At 40.3% G+C, this 24,017-nt stretch overlaps 2 protein-coding genes across 2 annotated transcripts; one reads left to right on the forward strand and one right to left on the reverse strand.

Annotated features, from left to right (window-relative positions):
- Nucleotides 1-95: 95 nt before the first annotated feature.
- Nucleotides 96-17,880, reverse strand: septin2 (septin 2; the record flags this gene model as incomplete). Its single annotated transcript, XM_079568797.1, has 13 exons — nucleotides 17,753-17,880; nucleotides 17,016-17,056; nucleotides 12,867-12,981; nucleotides 9,493-9,579; nucleotides 9,282-9,405; nucleotides 7,028-7,162; nucleotides 5,400-5,517; nucleotides 5,218-5,319; nucleotides 4,960-5,105; nucleotides 4,461-4,583; nucleotides 1,814-1,874; nucleotides 1,584-1,724; nucleotides 96-128 (listed from the first exon to the last, which is right to left on the reverse strand). The coding sequence occupies exons 2-13, from the start codon at nucleotides 17,037-17,039 to the stop codon at nucleotides 96-98; spliced, it is 1,209 nt and encodes a 402-aa protein (XP_079424923.1). The 5' UTR covers nucleotides 17,040-17,056; nucleotides 17,753-17,880.
- A 4,246-nt stretch (nucleotides 17,881-22,126) lies between these two features.
- LOC306972128 (7-alpha-hydroxycholest-4-en-3-one 12-alpha-hydroxylase-like) lies at nucleotides 22,127-23,792 on the forward strand. The gene has a single exon (XM_079568613.1). The coding sequence runs from the start codon at nucleotides 22,142-22,144 to the stop codon at nucleotides 23,672-23,674; it is 1,533 nt and encodes a 510-aa protein (XP_079424739.1). The 5' UTR covers nucleotides 22,127-22,141; the 3' UTR covers nucleotides 23,675-23,792.
- Nucleotides 23,793-24,017: the final 225 nt, after the last annotated feature.

Here is a 24,017-nt window from a genome sequence, read left to right on the forward strand (position 1 = left end):
TAAAAGCTTTAGGAATTTACCTTTTAAACCACTTTGTTTAGGAATGTCTTTTGGCTGGTGACTGGGAAGCATTGGCTACATTAACCATTTTTAGGTCACACCTGTAGGGTTTGGCAGTTCATTCGTGACTGAAACATGACGGAAACGAGTAACAGAGCATGGTTTGGAAACTTGAAAGATAGGTTCATCATAATAATAATAATACTGTCAATTCGAAACGGAAAATTACACTGTGACGAATAATGCATGCAAAGCAATTACTTCTGAACTTTCTTTTGGCAAGTTGAATAAATATGCTACTCCCGATGCAGCCCTTCCATAGAGCAATGGTGCGTTCAAAGGCCAAACGGAGTCCAAAGCACAAGCAGCATCACTTTGGTTTATCAAAAAGTAAGGACACTAAAAGTAACAGCGTTTCAAGAAAGAGTGGGTGACGATACTTCATTCGACAGCTTCATAAAATACAAATAAAAAAAATAAAATAAAAAAGAGGTTGTTAAAGCAAGTAACATGAATATAGATTTATAGAAACACTGAATAGACTATATGTTGCAGAGAGAGGGTGTCCCCGCTCAGGGCTAGTGGCAGTAAGACGTCCAGCGGTCGTACGGACGAAACCTGGCAAAGGCTCAATCTGCAACAACAAAAGAGATGAGACGGTCACAAAGGATTGAATGGACTGTAAAATAGGGAGTATCATTTTGAGATTTGTGCCTTGATGTAATATGTTCTGTGGCATACTATTTAAAGCAGGGGTATCCTACAACACTTCAGGGGGTCATTTATTAAGACAGAAGCTAAATAAATAGCAAAGTGCAAGTTGGAAAATATCATACAGCTATTTGTGGGCAAGTTGCACTGAATTTACCATTTGAAATTGCATGTATTACAGTATTAGAATCCTACATTGTATATGTAAATGAGAGAAGGCTGCTAGAAATAAAAATGTGCAAAGGACTCTGCTGCTGACACTCTTAGCACGTGCTACTTATTTTGCACAGGAGTAAAAACTTGGTAAATTACCCGCTTACTGTGTACTTTTTCATGATATTTGTAGCACCACAGTGCATTCTGTGTTATGGCTATGGCCCAATTGAAAGACGAGAATTTAAGCTCTCCATAGGTGAAAACAGTTTAATTGTACGTGCCTCGGTTCCTGAGAAATCCAAAGCTAAACAGAGGCAAGTTTTGATCAAAATCACAAGATTTTTCTTTTCTAGATTCTAAGATAATTAGTGTTTGATGAAACTCTCCTTTCTGATTAACGCCTCTCTCGAACTCTCTCCTCCTCTATCCTCTATGGACGGACACTAACGTTATGGGAAGAGGCAAATACCTAATATATTCGTTTCAAGTCAATCAACAACGCAATAATACAGTATATATAAAATGTCCAGATCCTGACTCTTCACAAGTTTGATCGTCATTTATTTCACTCCTGTTCATCACAGAGGTACAAAACCACACATAAGGTGTATTAGAGTGTCTAGTTTCGTAACAAACCCCTCCATTCAACCCGTGAAAAACTATTACGTTTGACCCTTAACTTAATATATTACCAATATATATATATATATATTAACCAATATATTTCCTCTTTGGACATTTTTTAACTGGTACCTCAAAAATATGTAACCAATACTAGTTCTGTATTGAGCATTACCATCTCCCTGCTTCTGCATCTGGGCCTGCATCTTGGCAATCATCTCCTGCATCCGTCTCAACTGTGGACAAAAGGAAATGTCAGTAGAAAACACCAACACTTAACACATTTATAATGTAAGAGGAGAAGAGCTGAATGGGTCGCTCTCACCTCAGCCTCCTTCTCCTGCAGAATTATGTCCTTGTCCATTTCCTCCGGCTCCGGGCCCTTCCTGCATCAACAATCACTTTCAGTTACGAGGCAGACGATAGAAGCTGTGTGGAGTTAAATCACTTCATATACAGCGGGGTCAGGGAGTATTCATACCGCACTGATTGTTCTTATATAGAAGTCTGATCTTGTACACGGTCTGAATAACACTTTCATTACTATGAGTCTTTAGGATTTAAAAAAAATATGAAAAAGGAAAACCAATTTACAAAACATGGAAGGATGGTATGAAGGTTTGATGCCTTCAGTAAAACGTAGATGTTGTAGCCTTGAAGCTAAAGGCTAACGCTAATTTGACACTAACAAATGCTAAAATAGCGCCGCCCTTTTAACACATTTTTATGAAACACACTCGACTTGACGTTTGAGTTTTCTTCTGTTTTTTAATCTTGTTTTATTTATAATTCACCCTCAAACATGGACAGGAAGTGCTCTTTACTTTACTCTGGCCAACAGGAAGTTAGCCAAGTTAGAAACGTTTGCTTACTCTGTAAATGCCCGAACTGAATAAAATCCTCTATTGCTCAGTCTTTTTAGTACAATGGCACTACAACAAAGTTTTACCAATTGTAGGAATGTTTTTTTGTCATAATACGTCAGAAATAAACAAGAGGTCTGAAAACTCTGAACCCGCTGTATACATTATAAAACCCTTTGTTAACAGTAAGTTTTGAGTTTATTCGTTCATGTTTGGAAGCCAAGCCAAAGCCACAGTGAGAAAAGTGAAAAGGGGTTTGGTGAGTGCGTTAGTTCTAGGCAGCTAAAGTTAGGAAAAAGTAGACTCTAATACCACAGATTCTAGAGAGACTGGAAAAGGTTTGGTAGAGAGAAGCGGCAGCAGTCAGGGGAACAGCAGTACCTCCCCCCGGGTGGAGTGAGTGGAGAAAAATGAAGGCAGTACCTCAGACTGGGCACAAACCGCTCCTGTGTCCTGGTTTGGCTTTGGAAGAGGTCTTTGAGATGTACATATGGAGTTAAATGGTAATTCATTCAAACTAGGTTAATGAATACACGGCGTCTACAGAATAAACCGAAGCTACGTGTTGTTAAAGACGAGACCTGTTTCCACCGAGTGACACTTCATCATCTCATAACAGTCTTTAAGTAACATAACATATCACTGTATAACCATTCATGGCAGGAACGGCACTTCAGTCCTTTTTCAATCATCGAGTCCTTGGCAAGACACTTCACCCACTCACCCACTCTCACACACACACACACACACACACACACACACTTCAAATTGGCTTTACCAAACTTGTGCTCTGTTCAGAGTTAAGAGGTTTAGTGATCTTGAATAAAACAAAATCACATTTTAGACCAAAACTAAAATTAAATAAAAAATATGTTTCTATATTTCTACTGTGCTTCATGAGCTACACAGTCGCCATTATTCATTCGGTCTTTACACGCTGCAGAGATGAGCTACTATACAGCCATAGCTGCCCTGGGCATCAGCTCTCCAACCACCCTCACTCAGACACTGCATTCACACAGGCAGGGCAGGGAAAGTGTCTTGTCCAAGGGCACAGCGACCGCCTGTCATTTCCATTTGATAAGATCCATTAAAGGGGGGGGTATTATGCAAAATCGACTTTTTCAAGCTTTACATCATGTTATTATGTCATTCCCTCATTAAAAACGTGCCTGAAGTGTTGCCTTGGCACATTCACGTATTTTTGAGTAATCTGTAAAAACTCTGATGGCGGCCATTTTAGGGATAGGTTTGTCTGAGTCCTCCTAGGAACGCCCCCACCTCCTGGAGACGCCTCCGAGCTTTCGTCACCAGCCGAGTAACCAACCACTGCTCCTCAGCAGAACCCCCTCCCCACTGATGCCACAGACAGCGTGTGGAGGGGGCGTGTCGGAAAGGCTCAGAGGTTCTTAAAGAGACAGAGGCCTATTTCAAGACATTCACTACAGCCATTTTGAGAGAGACATTTTATACAAGGCAGTTATTCTAATTTACTGCATTTACAGACCAACAGAAGGTTTGGTCATCATTGTAGTGTGATATAGACTGGTGCTATGTGATTGAAAAAAGCATAATACCCCCTCTTTAAAAAAAGAAAGCTCTGACACCACTGAGCCTGTCTGAGGTAATAAGACATTATACGTTATTACTTCTTTCTGCTCCTTTACATTTGTTAAAAGCTGTTGTTGCATTTGCTCTATAAATGAATGAAATGGAAATGAAAAAAGTAGGAGGCGCACAAATGGTAAAAAATAAATAAATGTTGGATTCAATGTATATGAACGCGTCAAGTCAATAAATAAAACAAAAACTTGCTTTGTTTGTGCTTAGATCAATATCACATGATGTAAACTTTCTAGTCGAGTGAACTGGTGGAAACAAGGGGTCGAATCTATGAATGAAGTTAACATGCAAAATGATGAACTTTGGACTAAAACTAAATGAAAAAGAACATGAAAAAAAACTTCCAAATTGCTGTTGTTTAACATTATTCATTCATTATATTATAATTGTCCCATCCCAAAGCGATTTCTATCATAGTAATGTGTGTGATAACCCGGTGTGTGGTGGGGGAGGTGCAGAGAGGCGTTAGCAGCAGACAGTACATACACAGGAGACAGAGGCAGAATGTAACCGTGCGATGACAACCTGCCCCCGCGCTTCAGCCGGTCCGAGCGGAAGTTCTCGTAGTGCAGGTCCTGGGTCACCTCCTGCAGGTCCTGCATGTGAGTGCTGTGGGAGCGGCACAGGAGGTCAGCGCTCAAGACTCAAATGCAGGTAGACAGAGTGGCTCAAGGAGTACTGTTGTAATATTACTCAAGTAGAAGTTAAAAAAATGCCGGGTGATATACAGAATCTACTCGAGGAATTACATTTACTTCAAAAAGTTGAGGGCACATATGGGTTATGCTTTTGCCCTGCCATTACGGTACTTCTGGATGACATAAGATGAATTCAAACGCCTATATATTTTCAAGATATTACCACCCATACTCCTGAGTTATGGGTGTAACATTTAAGAACAAGCTCATGTATATGTATTCTTTTCCCCCAATGAACAAAGAGCTTCAGGTTTCATGGAGAGACATTTCTTTTGATTTGTACTCACATGAGCATGGTCCTGAGTTTGAGGAAGTCGTTGTGCTCGGGGTTCTCCACCTCCACCACTCCCCAGGGGTACAGCCGGCCCCTCACCTTCTTCCCCTTGGCCTCGATCTGCTGGTTGGAGCCCACCACGGCGAACGGGATGCTGGCCTACAAAAGCAGACGGGTATTTGAGCACTGGGCGATCTCTGCATATCTTACTTTGCTTCCTTCTCTCCTTTCCAGCCACAATAAAACACCAGAGTCATTTATCACGGCTCACCTTCAGGATGCGGGTCTGCTCCTTGAAATCCTCGTCTTCGTCGGACTCCGCGTCCGGGAGGTGGTAGATCTTGATGCCGTGTTCGTCGATCTCGTCCAAAATCTATGTGAACAGATCAAGACAATGGTTGTGTGTTCTGGGCACAGATTCTTTGCTTGACAGAAGGCGAGGGTATTTCTCACCCTGCGCTTGAGCCTGTCCCTCTCCTTCAGAGTGAGCGTGTCTGCTTTGGCGATGACAGGGACCACGTTCACTTTGTTGTGGATGGCCTTCATGAACTGGACGTCCAGAGGTTTGAGCCTGTTGGGATGAAAAACAGACTAAAATGAAGAATTACAATTGTGTCAACTACGAAAAACATGGACTTGTTGACCATATCAGTCAAAATAAAGCAAAAAGGTGACTGAGATTTTGTTTCAGCTCAATATGACGTTTGTCAACTAACAAAGTCCCCCTCTTTAACCTCTTAACTCCCACCTGAACGGATCCCATTTTCTCCAGTTTGGCTTTACCCTAATCAAAAAGCTGCTTGGGAAAAAAAGCACCAAAACAGCCACAAAAAATGAGAAGAAAACAAGGATGCAACAAAAATGTGACAAAAACTCAACCAAAGAGTGACAAAAATTCAACAAAAATGTGACAAAAATTCAACAAAAATGTGACAAAAATTCAACAAAAAAATGACAAAAATTCAACAAAAATGTGACAAAAATTCAACAAAAATGTGACAAAAAATCAACTTAAATGTGACAAAAAATCAACAAAAAAATGACAAAAATTCAACAAAAAAATTGACAAAAATTCAACAAAAATGTGACAAAAAATCAACAAAAAAATTGACAAAAATTCAACAAAAATGTGACAAAAAATCAACAAAAATGTGACAAAAAATCAACAAAAAAATTGACAAAAATTCAACAAAAATTCAACAAAAATGTGACAAAAAATCAACAAAAATGTGACCAAAAAAATCAACAAAAAAAATGGCAAAAATTCAACAAAAATGTGAGAAAAAAAACTCAACCAAAAAGTGACAAAAATGAAAAAAAGAATTAAAAAAAAAACATTAAAAAGGTGACACAACACAGCAACAACGCAAGGAAAAAGATCAGTTTTGTGGGTCTTAGCTTTCAAATGAGGTGTTACACAGGCCTATATAATAGCCAAAGAGGACAGAATGCATTTGGTTTAGGCGGGTGGTAAGAGGTTAATAGGCCCAAATCTGTTTCTCACATAATCAATAAAAAGGTCTATTTTCCCAGACAAACCAATACATTATTTAATGAGGGCTTAAAGGGCAGACATTTGATCGTGGAATCACAGTTTTTCACTCTTCTTATATATTTTCTTGTAGACTATAAGCATGTTTAGCACACAGAATAAAGTGGTGTAAAAACAGTCCTTGTGAATGTTTTATCTCATACTTGCATTAGAAAATGAAGCAGATTGTCCAGTAAAAGTAAAGTGAAAAACTGGCGCTCAAAGCTAGCATGTAGCATAAAGCCACCGTTAGCTTTACAGTTAGCGTTCTTCGTTATTTATGGACCATTGTACAATCTGGCTCGTCTCCACGTCTCTGTATCTTTATTTGGTAGAAAATACAATTCTAATTCTGTATTTGAGTAAGAGTGAGTGAAGTAGTCGTTCTTGCAGTCTATTAGCCTCGCCTAGGGGTTTAGGCTGCCGCACATATGCAGAGCGTTATTGTGAACAGGCTCCAATCATTTCTCAAATGTCTATCTCTGTTCTTCATTATCTTTCATGCTTTACATATATGTCAAAATGTTTTTTTTTTAAATTCCGTTCTGACCCGTGTCCCAGTGGGGAGATGAAGTAGAAGCAGCAGTGAACTCTGTTGTCGACGATGTGTCTTCTGTTCAGGCCGCTCTCATCGTGGAGGTAGCGCTCAAACTGGTCATCGATGTAACTGATGATGGTGCTGAAGCTGGAACAGAAACGCCAGTGTCAACAATACATCCATACTGTGATATATCGCATTTTGCACAACACGATACCGAGACTTTTTCTACTGACATTTGAGTGGCGCAATGGTGCATATTAATGAGGCTGCAGAACTTTCACAGTCATTAGAGGCCAACAATGGGAAGATGTATAAATACAGTCAGAACAGCAGGGGGCAGCACTACAATTTTAATCACACTAACAAACTATTCCAAATTATAAACACTATATTTTACAGCAAGGTGAACTTGTGGTTAATGTATCACTTTTGGAAACAGGAAGTGTCCATTTTTTTTCCTATTCTTTTTTTGCTAAATCTAAAATCACTGTGATGGAGAGTAAAGGTGCGAGGTTAACCACTCATCCAGCTGCTGGGTCACAGTCAGGTCAGATACTGTATATGCAAACAGAACAGGTGTTTTGGCACAAGTTTAACCTCTTTACCACCACCTGAACCGAGCACGTTTTCTCCAGTCTGGCTTTACTCAAATATCTGTGTTTCTAAAAAAAAAGCAGCACAAGCAAGTTAAAGACTAGAAAAACTGCATATGTTACTTAAAAAACAGTGACATCAAAGGTTATTAAGTGCAATATATTGATTATCGCAGCATCGGCATATCGTGAAGTCATCGTGAAGCGTGACTCAGTTCCAATGTTTCAAGTAGTGATGGGTCGGTCGCAAAGAACCGGCTCTTTTAAGTGAACGATGAGAGCCGAGTCTCACCCGTGAGACGCTTTTTTTTTTTTTTAAAGGTTGCATGTTTATCAAGCTTTACGTGCACCTGTCCGTGCTACATTAGAGAAAAATAGAGAAAGGCAAATGCTAAAAGAGAAAAGAAAAGAGTAAGAGATTTCGATTGGGGAGAGAGGGAGAAAGGAGGTAAAGCAGCTGCTGTTTACACAAAATCAAGACCTCTACATACTTAAACTAATCCATAAACATAGTCAGTGCATCTCTAGCTTTTAGCCACTTCTTAAATGAGAAAGATCCGCCTCATATTTTCAGTTTTATGGTTACGCTGGGTTTGTGGAGTGAAAAGTAAACAATGCGATCACACGGGGAGCGGCGATACTCGCAATGTCGGCCTTTACTGCTCATGTGTATGAGCCCATTGCAAAAGCAACTAAAGCAGAAGTACAACAGAAGTCCTGGCTAAAGTTTGGACTTCAGTGATATCTGGACTCTCTCAGTGCGAGGCTGCAGCAGCTACAGACGCAGCAGGACCAGGGGCGGAGCTACAGGCAGCAGAGGGACCAGGGGCGGAGCTACAGGCAGCAGAGGGACCAGGGGCGGAGCTACAGGCAGCAGAGGGACCAGGGGCGGAGCTAAGGGACCAGGGGCGGAGCTACAGGCAGCAGAGGGACCAGGGCGGAGCTACAGGCAGCTGAGGGACCAGGGCGGAGCTACAGGCAGCTGAGGGACCAGGGCGGAGCTACAGGCAGCTGAGGGACCAGGGCGGAGCTACAGGCAGCAGAGGGACCAGGGCGGAGCTACAGGCAGCTGAGGGACCAGGGGCGGAGCTACAGGCAGCAGAGGGACCAGGGGCGGAGCTACAGGCAGCAGAGGGACCAGGGGCGGAGCTAAGGGACCAGGGGCGGAGCTACAGGCAGCAGAGGGACCGGGGGCGGAGCTACAGGCAGCAGAGGGACCAGGGGCGGAGCTACAAGCAGCAGAGGGACTGGGGAGAAACACTGAGGATTTTGACTGTAAATAAAGAGTACATATGTGTAACTACTACCAGCTTTAAAAGTTCATGTGTTGCTATAATAAACAATGGCTCTACCATCTCGAAAAATCAACGTGGATTATTAAAGACAAAACAACACCACTATAAGCCAAAATCACTTCATTATAGCAATGAAAAAAAAACATTATTTTTAATTTCTTTCTTGATTATAGTTGTTTTGTGCTGGGAGTCGTCGAAAAGCTCATTTAACAAGCCATGAATCCAAATCTCTCCTGAATTTAAACTGTATACGTAAAAACATGAAGAGCCATTTGGGAGCCAAAAGAGCCGTAAATCCCATCACTAGTTTCAAGAGCCAAATCAAACTCTTCTACAAACAAATACACGTTTGTTAAACTCCTTCCGATCTCATACCAGTCTTGGCTGTTGATGGCGTCTCCGTATCCCGGCGTGTCGACCACGGTGAGTCGCAGCTTCACCCCTCGCTCCTCGATCTCCACTGTGGAGGCCTCGATCTGAACCGTCCGCTCGATCTTCTCTGTTTGAATACGCCACAAACACCGTCAGAGAGAGAACTCCTTTCTCTAAAATGAATAACTCAATGTTTGGTGATGAGAAGCGTTACCAGCCGCTCCGGGGATGACTCTCTCGGGGTAAAGGTCTGTCAGGAAAAGGCTGTTGATCAGAGTGGACTTCCCCAGGCCGGACTCACCTACCAACGAAAATGAGATTAGTTTACAAGTCAATGCAATCATACTTTTGTCCATTTTAACTCTTTTTTTTCATGAATAGTTCAATAGTGTGGACTCCTTTACATTGAAAGGAGCGACTACTGCAGACACGGTCCTCACTTGAGTTACTCTGAGAGGCAAATAGCTGCTACTGCTGCTACTATTGGGTCATGAGTCATATCAATCGTATCATGACAAAAGATCGCGATCAAGGACTGTACAAAACAATAAAAAAAGAAATTGGTAATGAAGATAAGTGTCTCCCACAGTAACAGAGACAACTTTGACACTGCTTCATAACCATATGTTTGGAAATTTGCCGTTTTAAAAATCATTAGCACTAAAACAGCCCCGTCCTGAACAAAACAGCCGGGCCTGCGCTGCATGTACGTTTTGCAGAACATGTGGGAACTTCAGAACTGTGGCTGAAACCAGAGAAACTAGAACAGGAAGCGTGTGTTTTACAGCGCAGGCCAACAGTAGGTTAAATCAACAGTCTGTCCAGAAGGCCCCCAGCCCCACAGGCCGCATTCCTGGCCTTATTTTAGAGCCCGAAGATGAGCTCCCACCCCCTCGACCCCCCCCCCCCCCCTCCCCGCTCTTCACTGCAGCTGGATGCGAGGAGGCTGCCATTTTCCACTCAGTCAGCACTCAGGGTCCTGTGGAGGGAGCACACCTGGAGCAGTGCTGAGAGGTCGGGATGGGATCCGTGGGAGCGAAACATTTTAGATCTGTCCATTTTAGAGCACCGTTTAAGTATGCCAATTTCTTTTTATATACATATTTTTATATTTAACTTCAACAATAGTGTGCAACCAAAACAAAAAAACTAAGAACAACAGAAAAGAAAACCAAAAAAAAACTAAATAAAATCATCTCAACTCCATTTATTTGCTGGCATGCCATTCTCTAAAAACGAAACTTTGTATTTTCAGTTTGTGTTTTTCATTCGCTGCTGCTCTAGGTCACTTAACATGGTCCTGACTCAAACGGTCATTTCCTTACATATTATCTTATCTAACTATCAATGTTGAGGCTCCCAAGATAATGTATAGAAGTAAGTAAGTGCTTCATTTGTCAACGAGAGTGTTCAGGTGATAGTCCTGAGCCGCTGCAACTGAGCGCGCCACCACTGTGGGTCAACCTGACCGGCATGTTTTGGAGGTAGAGGAAACCTGCATATAAGCCAAGTTAAGTCCGAGTAAAGTTTAAGAACCAAATTACGGATCATGGCAATAATTTCAGCCAGAATTTTTTAGAAAAATTTACGAAAATGTACAGAAACGTGACTGGAGAGTGTTTAGGATCATATTGGTTCTAACTTTCTTGAAATGATCAAGTAGAAGGTCAAACAGTGACGTTACGTAATTTCAAAGACATGTAATTTACACGTAAATTACCTGATAGAATAAAATGCATTTCTGAATATTTAACCTCTTACCACCCGCCAAAACCAAATCCATTCTCTCCTCTTTGCCATTGTCGTCACTTTTTATTTCCCTTATGTATTATTGTCACTTTATTGCTGGATTTTTTAAATTTTTCTGATGGATTTTTAAAAATTTTCAGATGGATTTTTGTCTTTTTTTTGCTGGATTTTTTTTTTTTTTTTTGCTGGATTTTTGTCACTTTTTTGTTGCTCTTTTGTCACTTTTTGTCGCTTTTTTTGGTCACTTTTTGGCTTTTTTTTGGTTGCGTTTACATCCTCATTTTCTTCTTGTTTTTTGCCTCTTTTTTTAAGAAGCTTTTAGATTTGGAGAATTAGGAGAAAACATGTTCAGGTGGCCGTTAAGAGGTTAAGGTCATCTGTTTAATGATCTAAAATGGTTTAAAACCTCTCGCAGGAAGCACAATTAACAAAAACGAACTACTACTCCGAAAGATCCCGCCCACTCATGTAACAAACCTAAAAGCACAGTGTATATATCTAGACTTGGGTCACGAGCGTCACATTGTTCCCTGACGCTAACGGAGCAGGACAAAGTGTGCGTCATGTGGTGTGACCCGCCGTGAGGAGAAGGGCGGAAATACTCCCGGCTCTGTCCCGTCAGTCGACAAGACGGCTCCAGCCCGGAGTACAGGGCACTCTGTCACATGCGCTCACATCACTTTAGTCCTGCTCCGCGACAGGACGCCGACTACAAGGCCTGTGACATTACAAGACATGTAGAGGTAGAACATCAGGCAGATCTTATAAACAAAACAACTAAAGCCACACACATTTCAATGAAGGTTCTTGACTCATCTTCTGTAGCTCAAGTGTCAAACGTTTCGCCGCTCATCCAAAATGCTTCAGCTCAGCCAGACAAAGCCTTGTGGATGAGAGGCGAAACGTTTGATACTTCAACTACAGAGTACAGAAGATGGGTCAAGAACCTTCATTGAAAATGGACTTCTGTACGACTTCTTCAGTTTTATTGGTAAAATTGATTTTCAAACTGATTTTCCGTGTAAGCCTAAGCTTAGATCGAAGTAATAACATATTTATGTACTGTAGTTTTTGGATGATATTAATTAAAGCAGTACTAAGTAACTCTTGCCCCTAGAGGCCATAAGCGCAACTGCAGGTGTCGTAGCAAGTTACGATGTTTTAACTTATTAATTGTCTTGGAGAGTAAATACTACGCTGACAGGAAAGGCGAAGGGAGAGAGGGTTACTGTGCATCCAATTATACAATGGAAATATTTTTTTTCACTCAAACCTGGCTGTAAATACTGTTTAAAGTGACGTTAGCCCGCAGTTAGCTTTGCCCGTTAGCATGTTAGCTTCTTCTTCGTGATTCCATTAGTGTGTATTGCTTTCTCCGCACCGGTGGCAGTCAAGTTGCAAACATGGTTTTCTGGTTAGAGACACCAGGGGGAGATGAAAGACCCTCCAATCATCCCTTTAACACTTGTATTACCCCCACAGGGACTACGGGAAGGATTTATTAAGGTAAACACGTTACTTAGTACTGCTTTAAAGCTTAAAGATAAAATAGATATGAGACACTGACCACATTGACTGTATTTGCATGTGCAACTGGAAGAAATTCAGAGCTGTGTGTTTGGCTCGATTGATTAGACTTGACAACAACATAAAATCATTGTCTCCAAAGATATTTAGATGTTTAAAAGTTGTTCGATCAGACTAAAAAAGGCACTGGGCTTGATCTCGCTCCATGTTTACTTTAATGTCTCTTTAGTTAACATTGAACAAGTTCCTTCGACGTCATTTCCTGTTCCAGAAATAACCCCGCAACAGTCACGAGAAACTGAGAACACTCACCGACCACCATCAAGGTGAACTCGAATCCTTTCTTCACTGACTTGCGGTGAACCTGATTCGGCAAATTGGCAAATCCCACGTACCCCGGGGTCTCGGGGTTCGTGAACTGTCCCTGCTGTGAACACAAAACCAGGAGGAAGAGTTAGAACGGCCATGGCAGAGACGATTGTTATTTCAAAAATGCTATAATCCATCAGTGACTCCACATATTTAGTTGTGATCCTCTTATACAAACGCAGTGGAACAGGAAGTCATCAAGTATTTGCAGTAAATTGGAAGTAGCATTATGGCCTGTTACCATAAGTTAATCTTTAACTGATTCATCGGTAGCATGAAATATGTATTCAGTCAATAAATGTTGCTCTTGCGTCTGTTTAACAGAAGTTCTTCGAGCTACAGTTATATAATTCATGTGGGCTTAAAGTGCAGACTCTCAGCTTTAATTTGAGGTCACTCCAAATCCAAATCGGAGGAACAGTGGAGGAATTACAGCTCTGAGTCGGCACAACCAAACTGTCTCAGAAGTAATGGGACAGACACTGAAACACCACAAGAAGCCACAGTCCCCACAGGACGTCTATGGCCTCACAGTGTAAATATGACAGATTATAGCAAACACGCTCATTTAATTGCAGTCATTTTTAAAGGCAGGGGGGAAATAGACAATAGGAGCTGAAAATATTTAGTCTCCAATTTTATTTTTTATTTTTTTTTGTCAAAACAAGCAATTATCTAACATTCAAACAACAATACCTTAAAGTGATATTCTGTAAGTTTAAATGTTTTATGAATTTTGTAGATATTGTATAATTGACTGCCGATGGATGGATGGATGGATGGATGGATGGATGGATGGATGGATGGATGGATGGATGGATGGATGGATGGATGGATGGATGGATGGATGGATGGATGGATGGATGGATGGATGGATGGATGGATGGATGGATGGATGGATGGGTAATATTAATAATATTAATAAGTCCCTGACTTTGCTGATATAAAGTACTAATCAGAATCCCTGGGCTGTCACTTTGACCAATGAGACGACAGACACGCTTTCCTGCGAACCAGGTCCAATCGAGAGAGACGGGGGAGGGAGCTTGATCTTTTACTATTGAAAGTTTGTTCTCGCTCTCCTCACTTTGGAAACTAGGACTGACTTTCTAGTCCAATCAGGAGGGGCGGGGAGGAACTTGTTAACTTTTAAATTTCACTCTCAGTCTCTCATGACTTTGAAATCTTACAGACTATCACTTTAAATACTGACAAGCATTGGACTTAGGGCTGGGCGATATGGCCAAAAAATAAAAAATAGATTATTTTTTTTACTCAGTTTGGATTACAATAACAAATATTTTTTATTAGAAATAAACTTTCAAAAGTCTCCTGATCTTTCACATGAAGAAAACTGCTCAGAGTCCTGCTCATTAATATTTCATAATGTAGCTACAATTAGGCCCATTTAGAGAACACTATCCTATATTTAAAAATAGTTATTTCTGTTTTAGATATTCTTTGTCTGCTCTCAAAAGTAAAACCTTTTAATAAAGCATGGATTTGGCCGCACGTTGGGGGGACATGGAACGGCGGACACGATTTTACGATTCAGCCATTTTCCAAATCGTCTGTTTTTAAAAGCATGAATTAATTTGATTTATCGCCCAGCCCTAATTGGACTAAACCAGTAAACTAGAACAAAACACAGAGTTGTGCCACACTTCAGGAACCACTACTCTAATGTTTCCATCCTCATGACTACCCAGAGACAAGTGCTTTACTATCGAGCACAAACTAAACACGCCTTTGTGCTGCGTTGTTTTGTGCTGCGTTGCTCGAGGACAACTCGGGTTCAAACGCTGAAGAAAAACGGCTTCTTTAAAAGCTGGTCGAGTGCAGTCATAAAAAAGGTCCCCTTGGCAAACAGACGTGGAGCAAATAGCTGAGCACATGTGGAGTGTGAGCGGTAATAACCGGCTGTCAGGTCTCGGTCGTAATTACAGACTGCGACATGACACAATGTTAAACTATGGAGACGCGTGAAATACTGCAGCGCTAAAGCCAGGTATCGTCACGCTCACTGTTCATTTGGCTTAACAGCTCTTTGAAAATAAATGTTTTATGATAGACTGACGATCACATTGCCCCAAAACATAAAAAGACGCTTGTTGAAATAATGTGGAAATTCATTTAAATGGATTAGATTGAACGGATCATTAAAAGATGATGACACGCGACCAAAACCACACAAACAAACCACAACAAGCTTATATTTCCCAATTCTTGTGAAATGTTACAAACTGAGCGTCACTATATAAAGCCCGGGGGCCAAATCCGGCCCTCCAGCACAGAACCTCTGGCCCTCAAGACACAAATCAGACAGTTTTTGTTTGTTTTTTTACATTTTTAGGGTTAAATGAGAGAAGTACTGTTAATACACCCAAGTAGGTCATATTATGTACAACTTTAAGAGATTGAATCTACAGTTTGAGTAGATTTGGTCTGGTCTTAGATCAGATAAAACATCTTATCACCAATGGAACAAGTCATTATTCTCTTAATTCAGATTATATTGTACAATTTCAAGTGAAAAACAAATCTCTTTAAAAGGTAAAAGTTCATTTGTCTGATTTCAATGTGGGTGTTATGCTTGTTCCATTGGCATTAGCATTTGTATCTTTATCTTAGATTAGTCCAAACAGACTCAAATTCAACATAAAGAACCTTTAATTCAAGTGATTTCAAGTCATTTTTCTCATTTAAGATGGTCATTTTTCTCATTTAAGATGGCCATGTTTCCAGTGTAGTGTTTTACTTTGGCCTAAAATTGGCGACTTCGGCCCTTGGTCTTTATACGATGAAAAAAATTGTCCCTCCGTTAACAAAACTTGCCTACCCGGATATAAAGTGTATGGGCAAGTATATGGTTGGTGGTGGTCGGAGAGGACGATGGCACAGATTGGCAGCCTCGCCTTCTGTCCCACTACCCCAGGGCAGCTGCAACTGCAATAAAAGCTTTTCAGAGTGAACAAATACCAACTACAGTATCTGTCGCTTTTAGAAACTTGTAACCTAGGCTTGTGTAAGAAGTCATTATTAGCCACAACTAAAACCAGAAATCACGGCATACTCGTAGACTAACATTGATGCAAACCAAAAAAGTCAACAACTTTCTTAGCCATCGGGTCACTGGAGTGTCCATGTGAATCTAGAAATAAACTACCAGTAATACTACCAGTTTGTTTTATCTGTTCTGAGGAGAAGTTCAGTTGTCGTGACACATCGTTCTATACTTACACATCTTTAACCTCCTAACTCCCGCCTGAACCGAGAGGATCTTTTTTTTCCTCACGTCATCAGATCATTTTTATTCAATCATATTTTTTGTTGGGTATTCAACTCATTTTTGTAACTTTTTTGTCATTTTTTCGTCAATCTTTTTATCACATTTTTGTCAATTTTTTTTGTCAATTTTTGTATCAAATTTTTGTCAATTTGTTGTCATTTGTCGTCACATTTCTGTCATTTTTTGTCAAATTTTTATCACATTTTTGTCATTTTTTTGTTGGGTATTCAACTAATTTTTGTAACTTTTTTGTCATTTTTTTGTCAAATTTTTATCAAATTTTTGTCATTTTTTTTTTGTCATTTTTTGTCACATTTCTGTCATTTTTTCGTCAATTTTTTATCAATTTTTTGTCACATTTTGTCATTTTTTTTGTCATTTTTTGTCACATTTCTGTCATTTTTTCGTCCATTTTTTATCCATTTTTTGTCACATTTTGGTCATTTTTTTCTCGATTTTTTGTCATTTTTTCGACATTTTTTTGTCAATTTCTTGTGACAATTTTGCCACTTTTTCATAAATTTTTCATCACTTTTTTGTCAATCTCTTCTCACTTATTTGTCACATTTCCATCATTGTTTTCGTCTCAGTTTTGTCGCTATTTTCACCGCTTTTTTCCCAGAAGCTTTTGGACTGGGGTATAAAGCCAAACTGGAGAAAATGTGCTCGGTTCATGTGGGAGTTAAGGGTTTAACCTCCAAAGCATATGCAAATGTTGACGGCCAGCAGCAGCCAAGCAGAAATCGGAATCTGGAATAACAGGCTCCCCTTATCAACACAGAAATTATTTTCTTGCCACTCACCTTCATCTTATCGCCCTGAGACATGTCTGGTCGCTTTGGATCTAAAAAAATAAAATAAAATAAAGCAGAGAAACCTATACAAGGGAAACAAGACAGAACGTCAATGTTGTGGCAAACTGTAGTGAGAGACTATCAGGCAGGAAGTCGACGACTGTGTGAGAAACCTCGCCACAAAAAAAAAAAAAAAATCTCAAGTATCATCGATTTGTTGCAACTTTTAAGCTTAGTTTGAGAACGACGTCGCCTCCAGCTCTCTCCCAGTTCGAAAGAGCCTTATTAAAGTTTAATGTTGAGCTACAAGTGACTCGAAGTGAAGATTGTGGGTCGACCAGTGAGTTTGACACATCCTAAAACACAGAGAAACAAATCACTTGAGCACGATTTAGCGGTGAAAGTTCCGATGGACCTCCTCATATTGGGCATTTTATAACGGGATCAGCCTCAAATGGGTGTGGACTGATGCTGACATTTTCCTTTCGGTTAATGTTTTTTTTTTGGCCAAGTGGCAAAACTAAGGCGACCATAACGCAACCGTGTGTGTTTTAGACAGACTCAGCCCCTCTCTGAACCGTGACAAGCTTTAGCATAGCGTTAACAAGCAACGGCTGAACTTAACGAGCTAATGTTAGCCCTCGCGCCGTGTGTGTACGCCGCGGCCGCGAGACAAAGACGAGCGCAATGACGGACACGCGTGTGAGAAAAGGCGATACGTGGATAAAACGTAGGGTTTGCTTTACCTCACAGTGACCTGGCGGAGAAGAACGGCGGGGGACACGATGGAGTCGAGGCTGAGTTGGCGGTGAACACCTCGGAATTCTTCAGATTCCGCCGCAGCTTCCTTTCGGCGTCGAGAGACTACAGGGACCAGAATGCAACGCGGCGGGCGCGGGGAGGGGCCTACCGGTCGGGGAAATAGACAAAACGTTTTTAGCGTAAAAACAAATAATATAAATGAATTAAGTTCGCATTATCAAGAGTAGGGAGAAGCAGGGGGTGAATATTTATCCAAAACGCGGTACAAACTTAAAGGCAGTTGGTACGAACAAATAGTGAAAGAAGAAATATTAAAAAGTGAAATACCTTCATCATCTGGATAGCATTTTTGTGGCAAGAAGTTAAAGGCCATATACCTTTTTTTAAATAATAATAATAATAATAATAATAATAATTGTTAAGTATTATTATTATTATTATTATTATTATTATTATTATTATTATTATTACAAACAACGAAAGAGGACGCCACTAAATTAATATGTTAACTTGCAGGGTCACTTTGCAGGGTCATAGTCACAGAAATGCAACTTCATGAAATTGATACAAATGCTTTTTAATTAGATGGACAGTGTTTTTTCCCACACATGTAAGTAAGTAAGTGCTTTATTTGTCATTGTACAAGCGAAATAGTGTTCAGGTGTTAGTCCTGAGCCACTGCGACTGAGCCGCGCCGCCACTGTGGGTCAACCTGACCCGCATGCTTTTGGAGATAGAGGAAACCATAGTACTGCCTTCAGTCTCCTCTGATCCTCTGAAACAGTGCACCGCCTCCTGGGTTTGTCTCTGTTTCAGAGCGTGGTGTCCTGCACTGGTCAGCTCCGCTTCCTCCTTCCTCTTCCTCCTGCGCAGCTCCCTCCGCTCCACAACAGTCTTTCACATCTTCTGGGCGGAGCTTAGCAGTTATCTGTTTTGTTCTCCAGTGAACGTCTGTTAGCCAGAAAGGCATGTGTGTCTTAGATGTGAGTCTCGCCCGGATGCTTCCTCGTTTGTCCCTTTTTTGTTTCCTGTAGCTCCTCTTGTGATGCCTCCCCTATGCTGCCTCCACTGTGCCGCCTCCACCGCGCTGCAGGTGTGGGGGGCTCTTGGTGCCTCTTCAGTGTCTCAGAAGAAGAAATTTGATGGTCACAAATGGGTTTAGCTGATAATGTCTAAGTTTACAATATACTAAAGGAGGATAAAAAAGATTTCTTCCACTACTAGAAAAACAAAAGACAGGTGCAGTGCCTTTAAGCAGGTAAGTTTGAATGTTTTCGGTCCAAAGATAGAGGGCGCTCTTTCGCTGGATTTGACAACTTTTTGTCTTTTTTAGTCTGAGCAGCGTCTGGTTTATATTTAAATTTAAACAGGTGTGAGATACTAACAATTCATAATAATGAGCATACTCAAATACATAATATCCCAGTCAAAAATGAAATTAAATATTTAGGCCTAATTATAAGTAAAGATTTAGGAAATCGAGAAAACACATTTTTTTAAATCTACTCTAGAGAAAAATAAAAAGATATTAAATTGTTGGCTACAACGAAATATTTCTATTTTCGGTCGGATTTTTGAAGGGTATTTCCAGGTTAATATATCCAGCATATTCTTTAGCTGTTCCTACCAGATTTATTCAAAAGGTTAATTCAGTTCAATATGACTTTATTACTTTATTTTAGTCCACACAGTGCTACAATTTGGAATCTCAATTTGGACAATCTCTGTTTAATAAAGACTGGTTTGAAAAAGGTATATGGGCAATAGTCCATTTGATGAACAGTGATAGTACAATATTGGGGTTTAATGATTAAACATAGGTTCAACCTTGAATGCACTTATAAAACATGCCCCAATGTACTTACAGTGATTCCTTCTGCTCTACTAAACATGATAAAATCACATCTACAATGTAAAATGTAATAATTCCATTTTAAGATCTTCATCAACAAACACATATAGAATCTGCATGAACCTGTTTCCAACCTTGACACCCACCCTGTGTGACCAGGGAGGAAGTGGGTAAACACTGATATGTATATTTGACTCTTATCTTATCCCTGAGTGGTGGAATTGGTGGTGTTACAACTCTCCCCATGTTACAACCATACAGGGTCTCCCCTACATAATAAGATCCAGATATCTATAATTTTCACTACTACCTAAAATGAAAGAAGAGGACTTTAAAACCATGAATGATATATATCCTTGTAAAGAAGTTTAAAGAATTGGATCCCAATTTCAAATTGATATTGATTTTGACATTTATTTTGTGAATGTAACAATGTGAAGAAATTGTGGGTTGATTTATATAATTGGTTGACAGAACAAGTAAAGAACAATGTACCCATGCTCGATTATAATTGTGTCAAATTTGGTGTATTTATGAAAGATAAAACAATAGAATAACCTATATGTATAATAATTTGATCATTTTGAGTACATTTTATTTACATAGGTGTAGATTCCTGAATGTAAACACCAATTTTGTTCCTTTTCAAAATGAACTGTAAAAGTTCTCTCCTCGGTCAAAGTTGGAGGAGGGGCAAGGGAAGTCGGTGTAGCGTCATCACAAAACATAACTTTCATGCATTGCCATGATAACCGAAACTTGCAAATTGTGCATCACAACAATTTATACCAGGGCTTTTAGATAATATCATGTTTTGAGAAGGAGTGAAATTATAAAATGACAGAGTAGCATAATTTATATTGACAACAGGAACAACCCCCCATCTCCCGTTCTTTCAGTGTATATCGTAAACCAAAACGAGGTCATGTCATAAAACGTCAGCCGTCTATATCTAAAAATGCCTAGAAGCTTCAATTTATCTGTCTTTGTATTCTCGGATATCTGAGAGTTCCTGTGGTAGAGGTCAGGTCATTTCACCTACTTAATATCACTAATACATCATCCAAAAATCACTTCACTTATACAGAGATTGGGACACAAAGTGGACAAACAGAACACGATGTTCCACTGTGAACACCGTGTTCCACTGTGCGCAGCACAGTTTTACAGAACAAGGTAATTTTACACACATTTCTATATGAGCAAGAAAAAGAATGAAAATAAATGTGTACATTCTAAAGAAGGAAGCAAGACATAACATGTCAACAACTTCTGGGCCTAAAATTGAGCCCTGTTGCACCCCACAGCTTTATCTGGCATGATCCCACCATCTCCTAAAAGGAGATGGTGGGAAATTTGTAAAGTGTGAGATCGCACCTTTCGTTTGTAGCCGTAGAATAAAATGAGTTCATATTTTACAAGAAGAAACAATCGGAGTCATGAAAATGAGTCCAGAAAGTACAGTGCTTGAAAGTAAGGGTCCGCACAGCAGTGAAAGCTCACAATTTTTTAACAGTTTCTTACACCATTAGATTAGGTATACATAAAATTGGCCCGTGCACTGAACCTTGTGGCACCCCATAGCACACTTTGGAACACGGTGAAGACTATTGGTTTACATTAACGAATTGTTGCCTGTCAGATAAGTAAGATTTAAACCAGGAGAGGGCTGTTCCCCTGTCACATTCTAACCTCTGCAGGAGAATATTGTGTCAAAGGCTGCGCTGAGGTCTAACAGAACCAGGATTGAAGCTAGTCCGGCGTCAGCTGCTAATAACAGGTCGTTGGTAACTTTGACTAAGTTCTGTAACCTGACTGAAATTTTTCAAATAAGCTATTGTCCTGTAGGTGGCGGCAAAGATGCTTAGCCACTACTTTTTCAAGGACTTTTGAGTGTCTCTGCTGTCTTTGAAGTGTTCAGTTATCTTTTTGGAGTACTGCTTCTTGGCTCATTCATTCATTCAAACAAACATTAAATGGCATAAGGTAAACAAAAAACACAGGCAAAACTTTTACCCAAATCTGAAAGCTTCTTTGACTGGACTACTGTTGTCACTCTTTTGTCGTATCATTGACGCTTTTCCTTTGCTGTTGTTGTTGTTTTTGTCACGCTTTTGTTGCGTTTTTGTAACTTTTTGGTTCAGTTTTCATGCTCTTTTGTTTTTCATCACTTTTTGTCACCTTTTTTGTTGTTTTTTCATCCTTGTTTACATCTCGTTTTTGCCGCTATTTTGACTCTTTCTCACTTGAAGCTTTTTGATTTGGAGTAATGCCGAAATGGAAAAAATGTGCCCGGTTCAGGTGGGGGTTAATAGGTTAATTGTGCTCAAACATCATCTTGGCTCTAGCTATGTAATGAAGTATCAATTTTATCATTATAACACGACATACTTTTACTTATGGCGACTATGAAGTGTCCAAGAAGGCTGTCCCATTTGGCACGGGAGGGGCAAAGGGCTGTTATATAAAACAGGTCCCTCTTCTTTCATCCAAATAACTTTGCAAACAAGTGCTATCAGTCATGGGGCTGCTGATAACTTTGTTTCTATGTGTTCTTGCCTGCCTGTTTGGAGGGCTGTGCATTCTGGGCTTTTTCAGACAAAGACGTCCCGGAGAGCCTCCTCTAGATAAAGGGTGGATTCCTTGGCTTGGCCATGTTTTGGAATTTCGAAGGGACACGGCAAAATTTCTTCAGAGGATGACGCAAAAACATGGTGATGTTTTCACAATTCAGCTGGGTGGTTTTTATATTACTTTTCTTCAGGATCCTTTGTCGTTTGGAGCATTTGTCAAAGAAAGCAGAGACAAACTGAGCTTTAATGCATTTTCGAAGCAACTATTAAAGAGAGTCTTCGGGTATGTGGCCGTACCCTCTAGGCGTTTAAATTTTGAGGCAGCTAACCAGAAGCACCTCAAAGGTCATGGACTGCAGATAATGACAGAATCTATGATGTGTAATTTACAGACTCTCATGCTGCACCATCTTGGGTCTGGTGTGAACCAGAACAGTTGGAAAGAAGATGGACTGTTTAACTACTGCTACAACATTGTGTTCAGAGCTGGCTACCTGGCACTGTATGGCAATGCGACCTCCCAGACCGAAGGAGACGAAGAGAAAGCCAGAGCCAAAGACAGAACCGAGTCTGAAGCCTTGTTTCATGAATTCCGCAAATATGACCAGCTTTTTCCTAATTTAGCCTATGGTGTCTTGACCCCCAAAGGAAGGAGGGAGGCAAATAGACTGTTGAGTTTCTTCTGGGATACACTGTCCACGGAAAGAATGAAAAGTAAAGAAAATATTAGTGGTTGGATATGGGACATATCTCACAACCGAGGGGAAAGTATGCAAGAATCAATAATTGTCAAACAAATGTTTGCTCTGCTTTGGGCGTCTCAGGGCAACACTGGGCCTGCTTCATTTTGGCTGCTCTTCTACCTCATGAAGCACCCAGATGCAATGGAGGCTGTGAGAAATGAAGTCCTTCAAGTTCTGAAAGAATCTGGACAGGAGGTCCGGCCTGGAGGTCCTTTAGTTAACCTAACCCATGAAATGCTCATGAAAACACCAGTTCTGGACAGTGCTGTTGAAGAAACTCTCCGTCTTGTAGCTGCACCGCTCATTACCAGGTCAGTTCTTCAAGATATGACTCTAAAGATGGCTGATGGTCGGGAATTTTTAATCCGCAAAGGAGATCGTATGGCTGTTTTCCCCTACATTGCTGTTCACATTGACCCTGAGATCCATCCTGATCCATTCACCTTCAAGTACGACCGATTCCTGACTCCAGAGGGAACCAAGAAAACTGACTTCTATAAAGGAGGGAAGAGGGTCAGGTACTACACCATGCCCTGGGGCTCTGGGGTGTCGATGTGTCCTGGTCGATTCTTTGTCACCAACGAACTCAAGCAGTTTGTTTTCCTCATGCTGGTCTACTTTGACTTTGAGCTGATGAATCCAGATGAGACGATCCCACACATTGACCACCGACGGTGGGGATTTGGAATCATGCAACCAGACAGAGAAGTCCAATTTTGTTACAGGCTTAGGTATTAAATCATCATACAAACTGTCAGAAACAGAAATATTTCAATTATGAAGAATTGTTCAATTGTGTTGCGTATTAATTGCACGTTTAACATTTCATATTTCTTCAATTGTAAATGTGTTGTAATTCGACTGTCAATAATCAAGATTAAGATGTCTCTAAAATAAGTGTATTGTGAAATAGTTTTGTTGCTATTTTTTCTGATACATCAATATAAATATAATGGAATATTAAATATCTGGTGGTCCTGGTCTTTATTGCAGATTATTTTCATGTTTTTTCTTTTATCTTTACTGAAACAGGATAGTCCCTCTGAGATTAAGAATCTTTTTTTCAGTCATTACAATTCAA

The sequence above is a fragment of the Gobius niger genome, assembly GCF_951799975.1.
Source record: "Gobius niger genome assembly, chromosome: 13".
Classification (NCBI taxonomy): domain Eukaryota; kingdom Metazoa; phylum Chordata; class Actinopteri; order Gobiiformes; family Gobiidae; genus Gobius; species Gobius niger.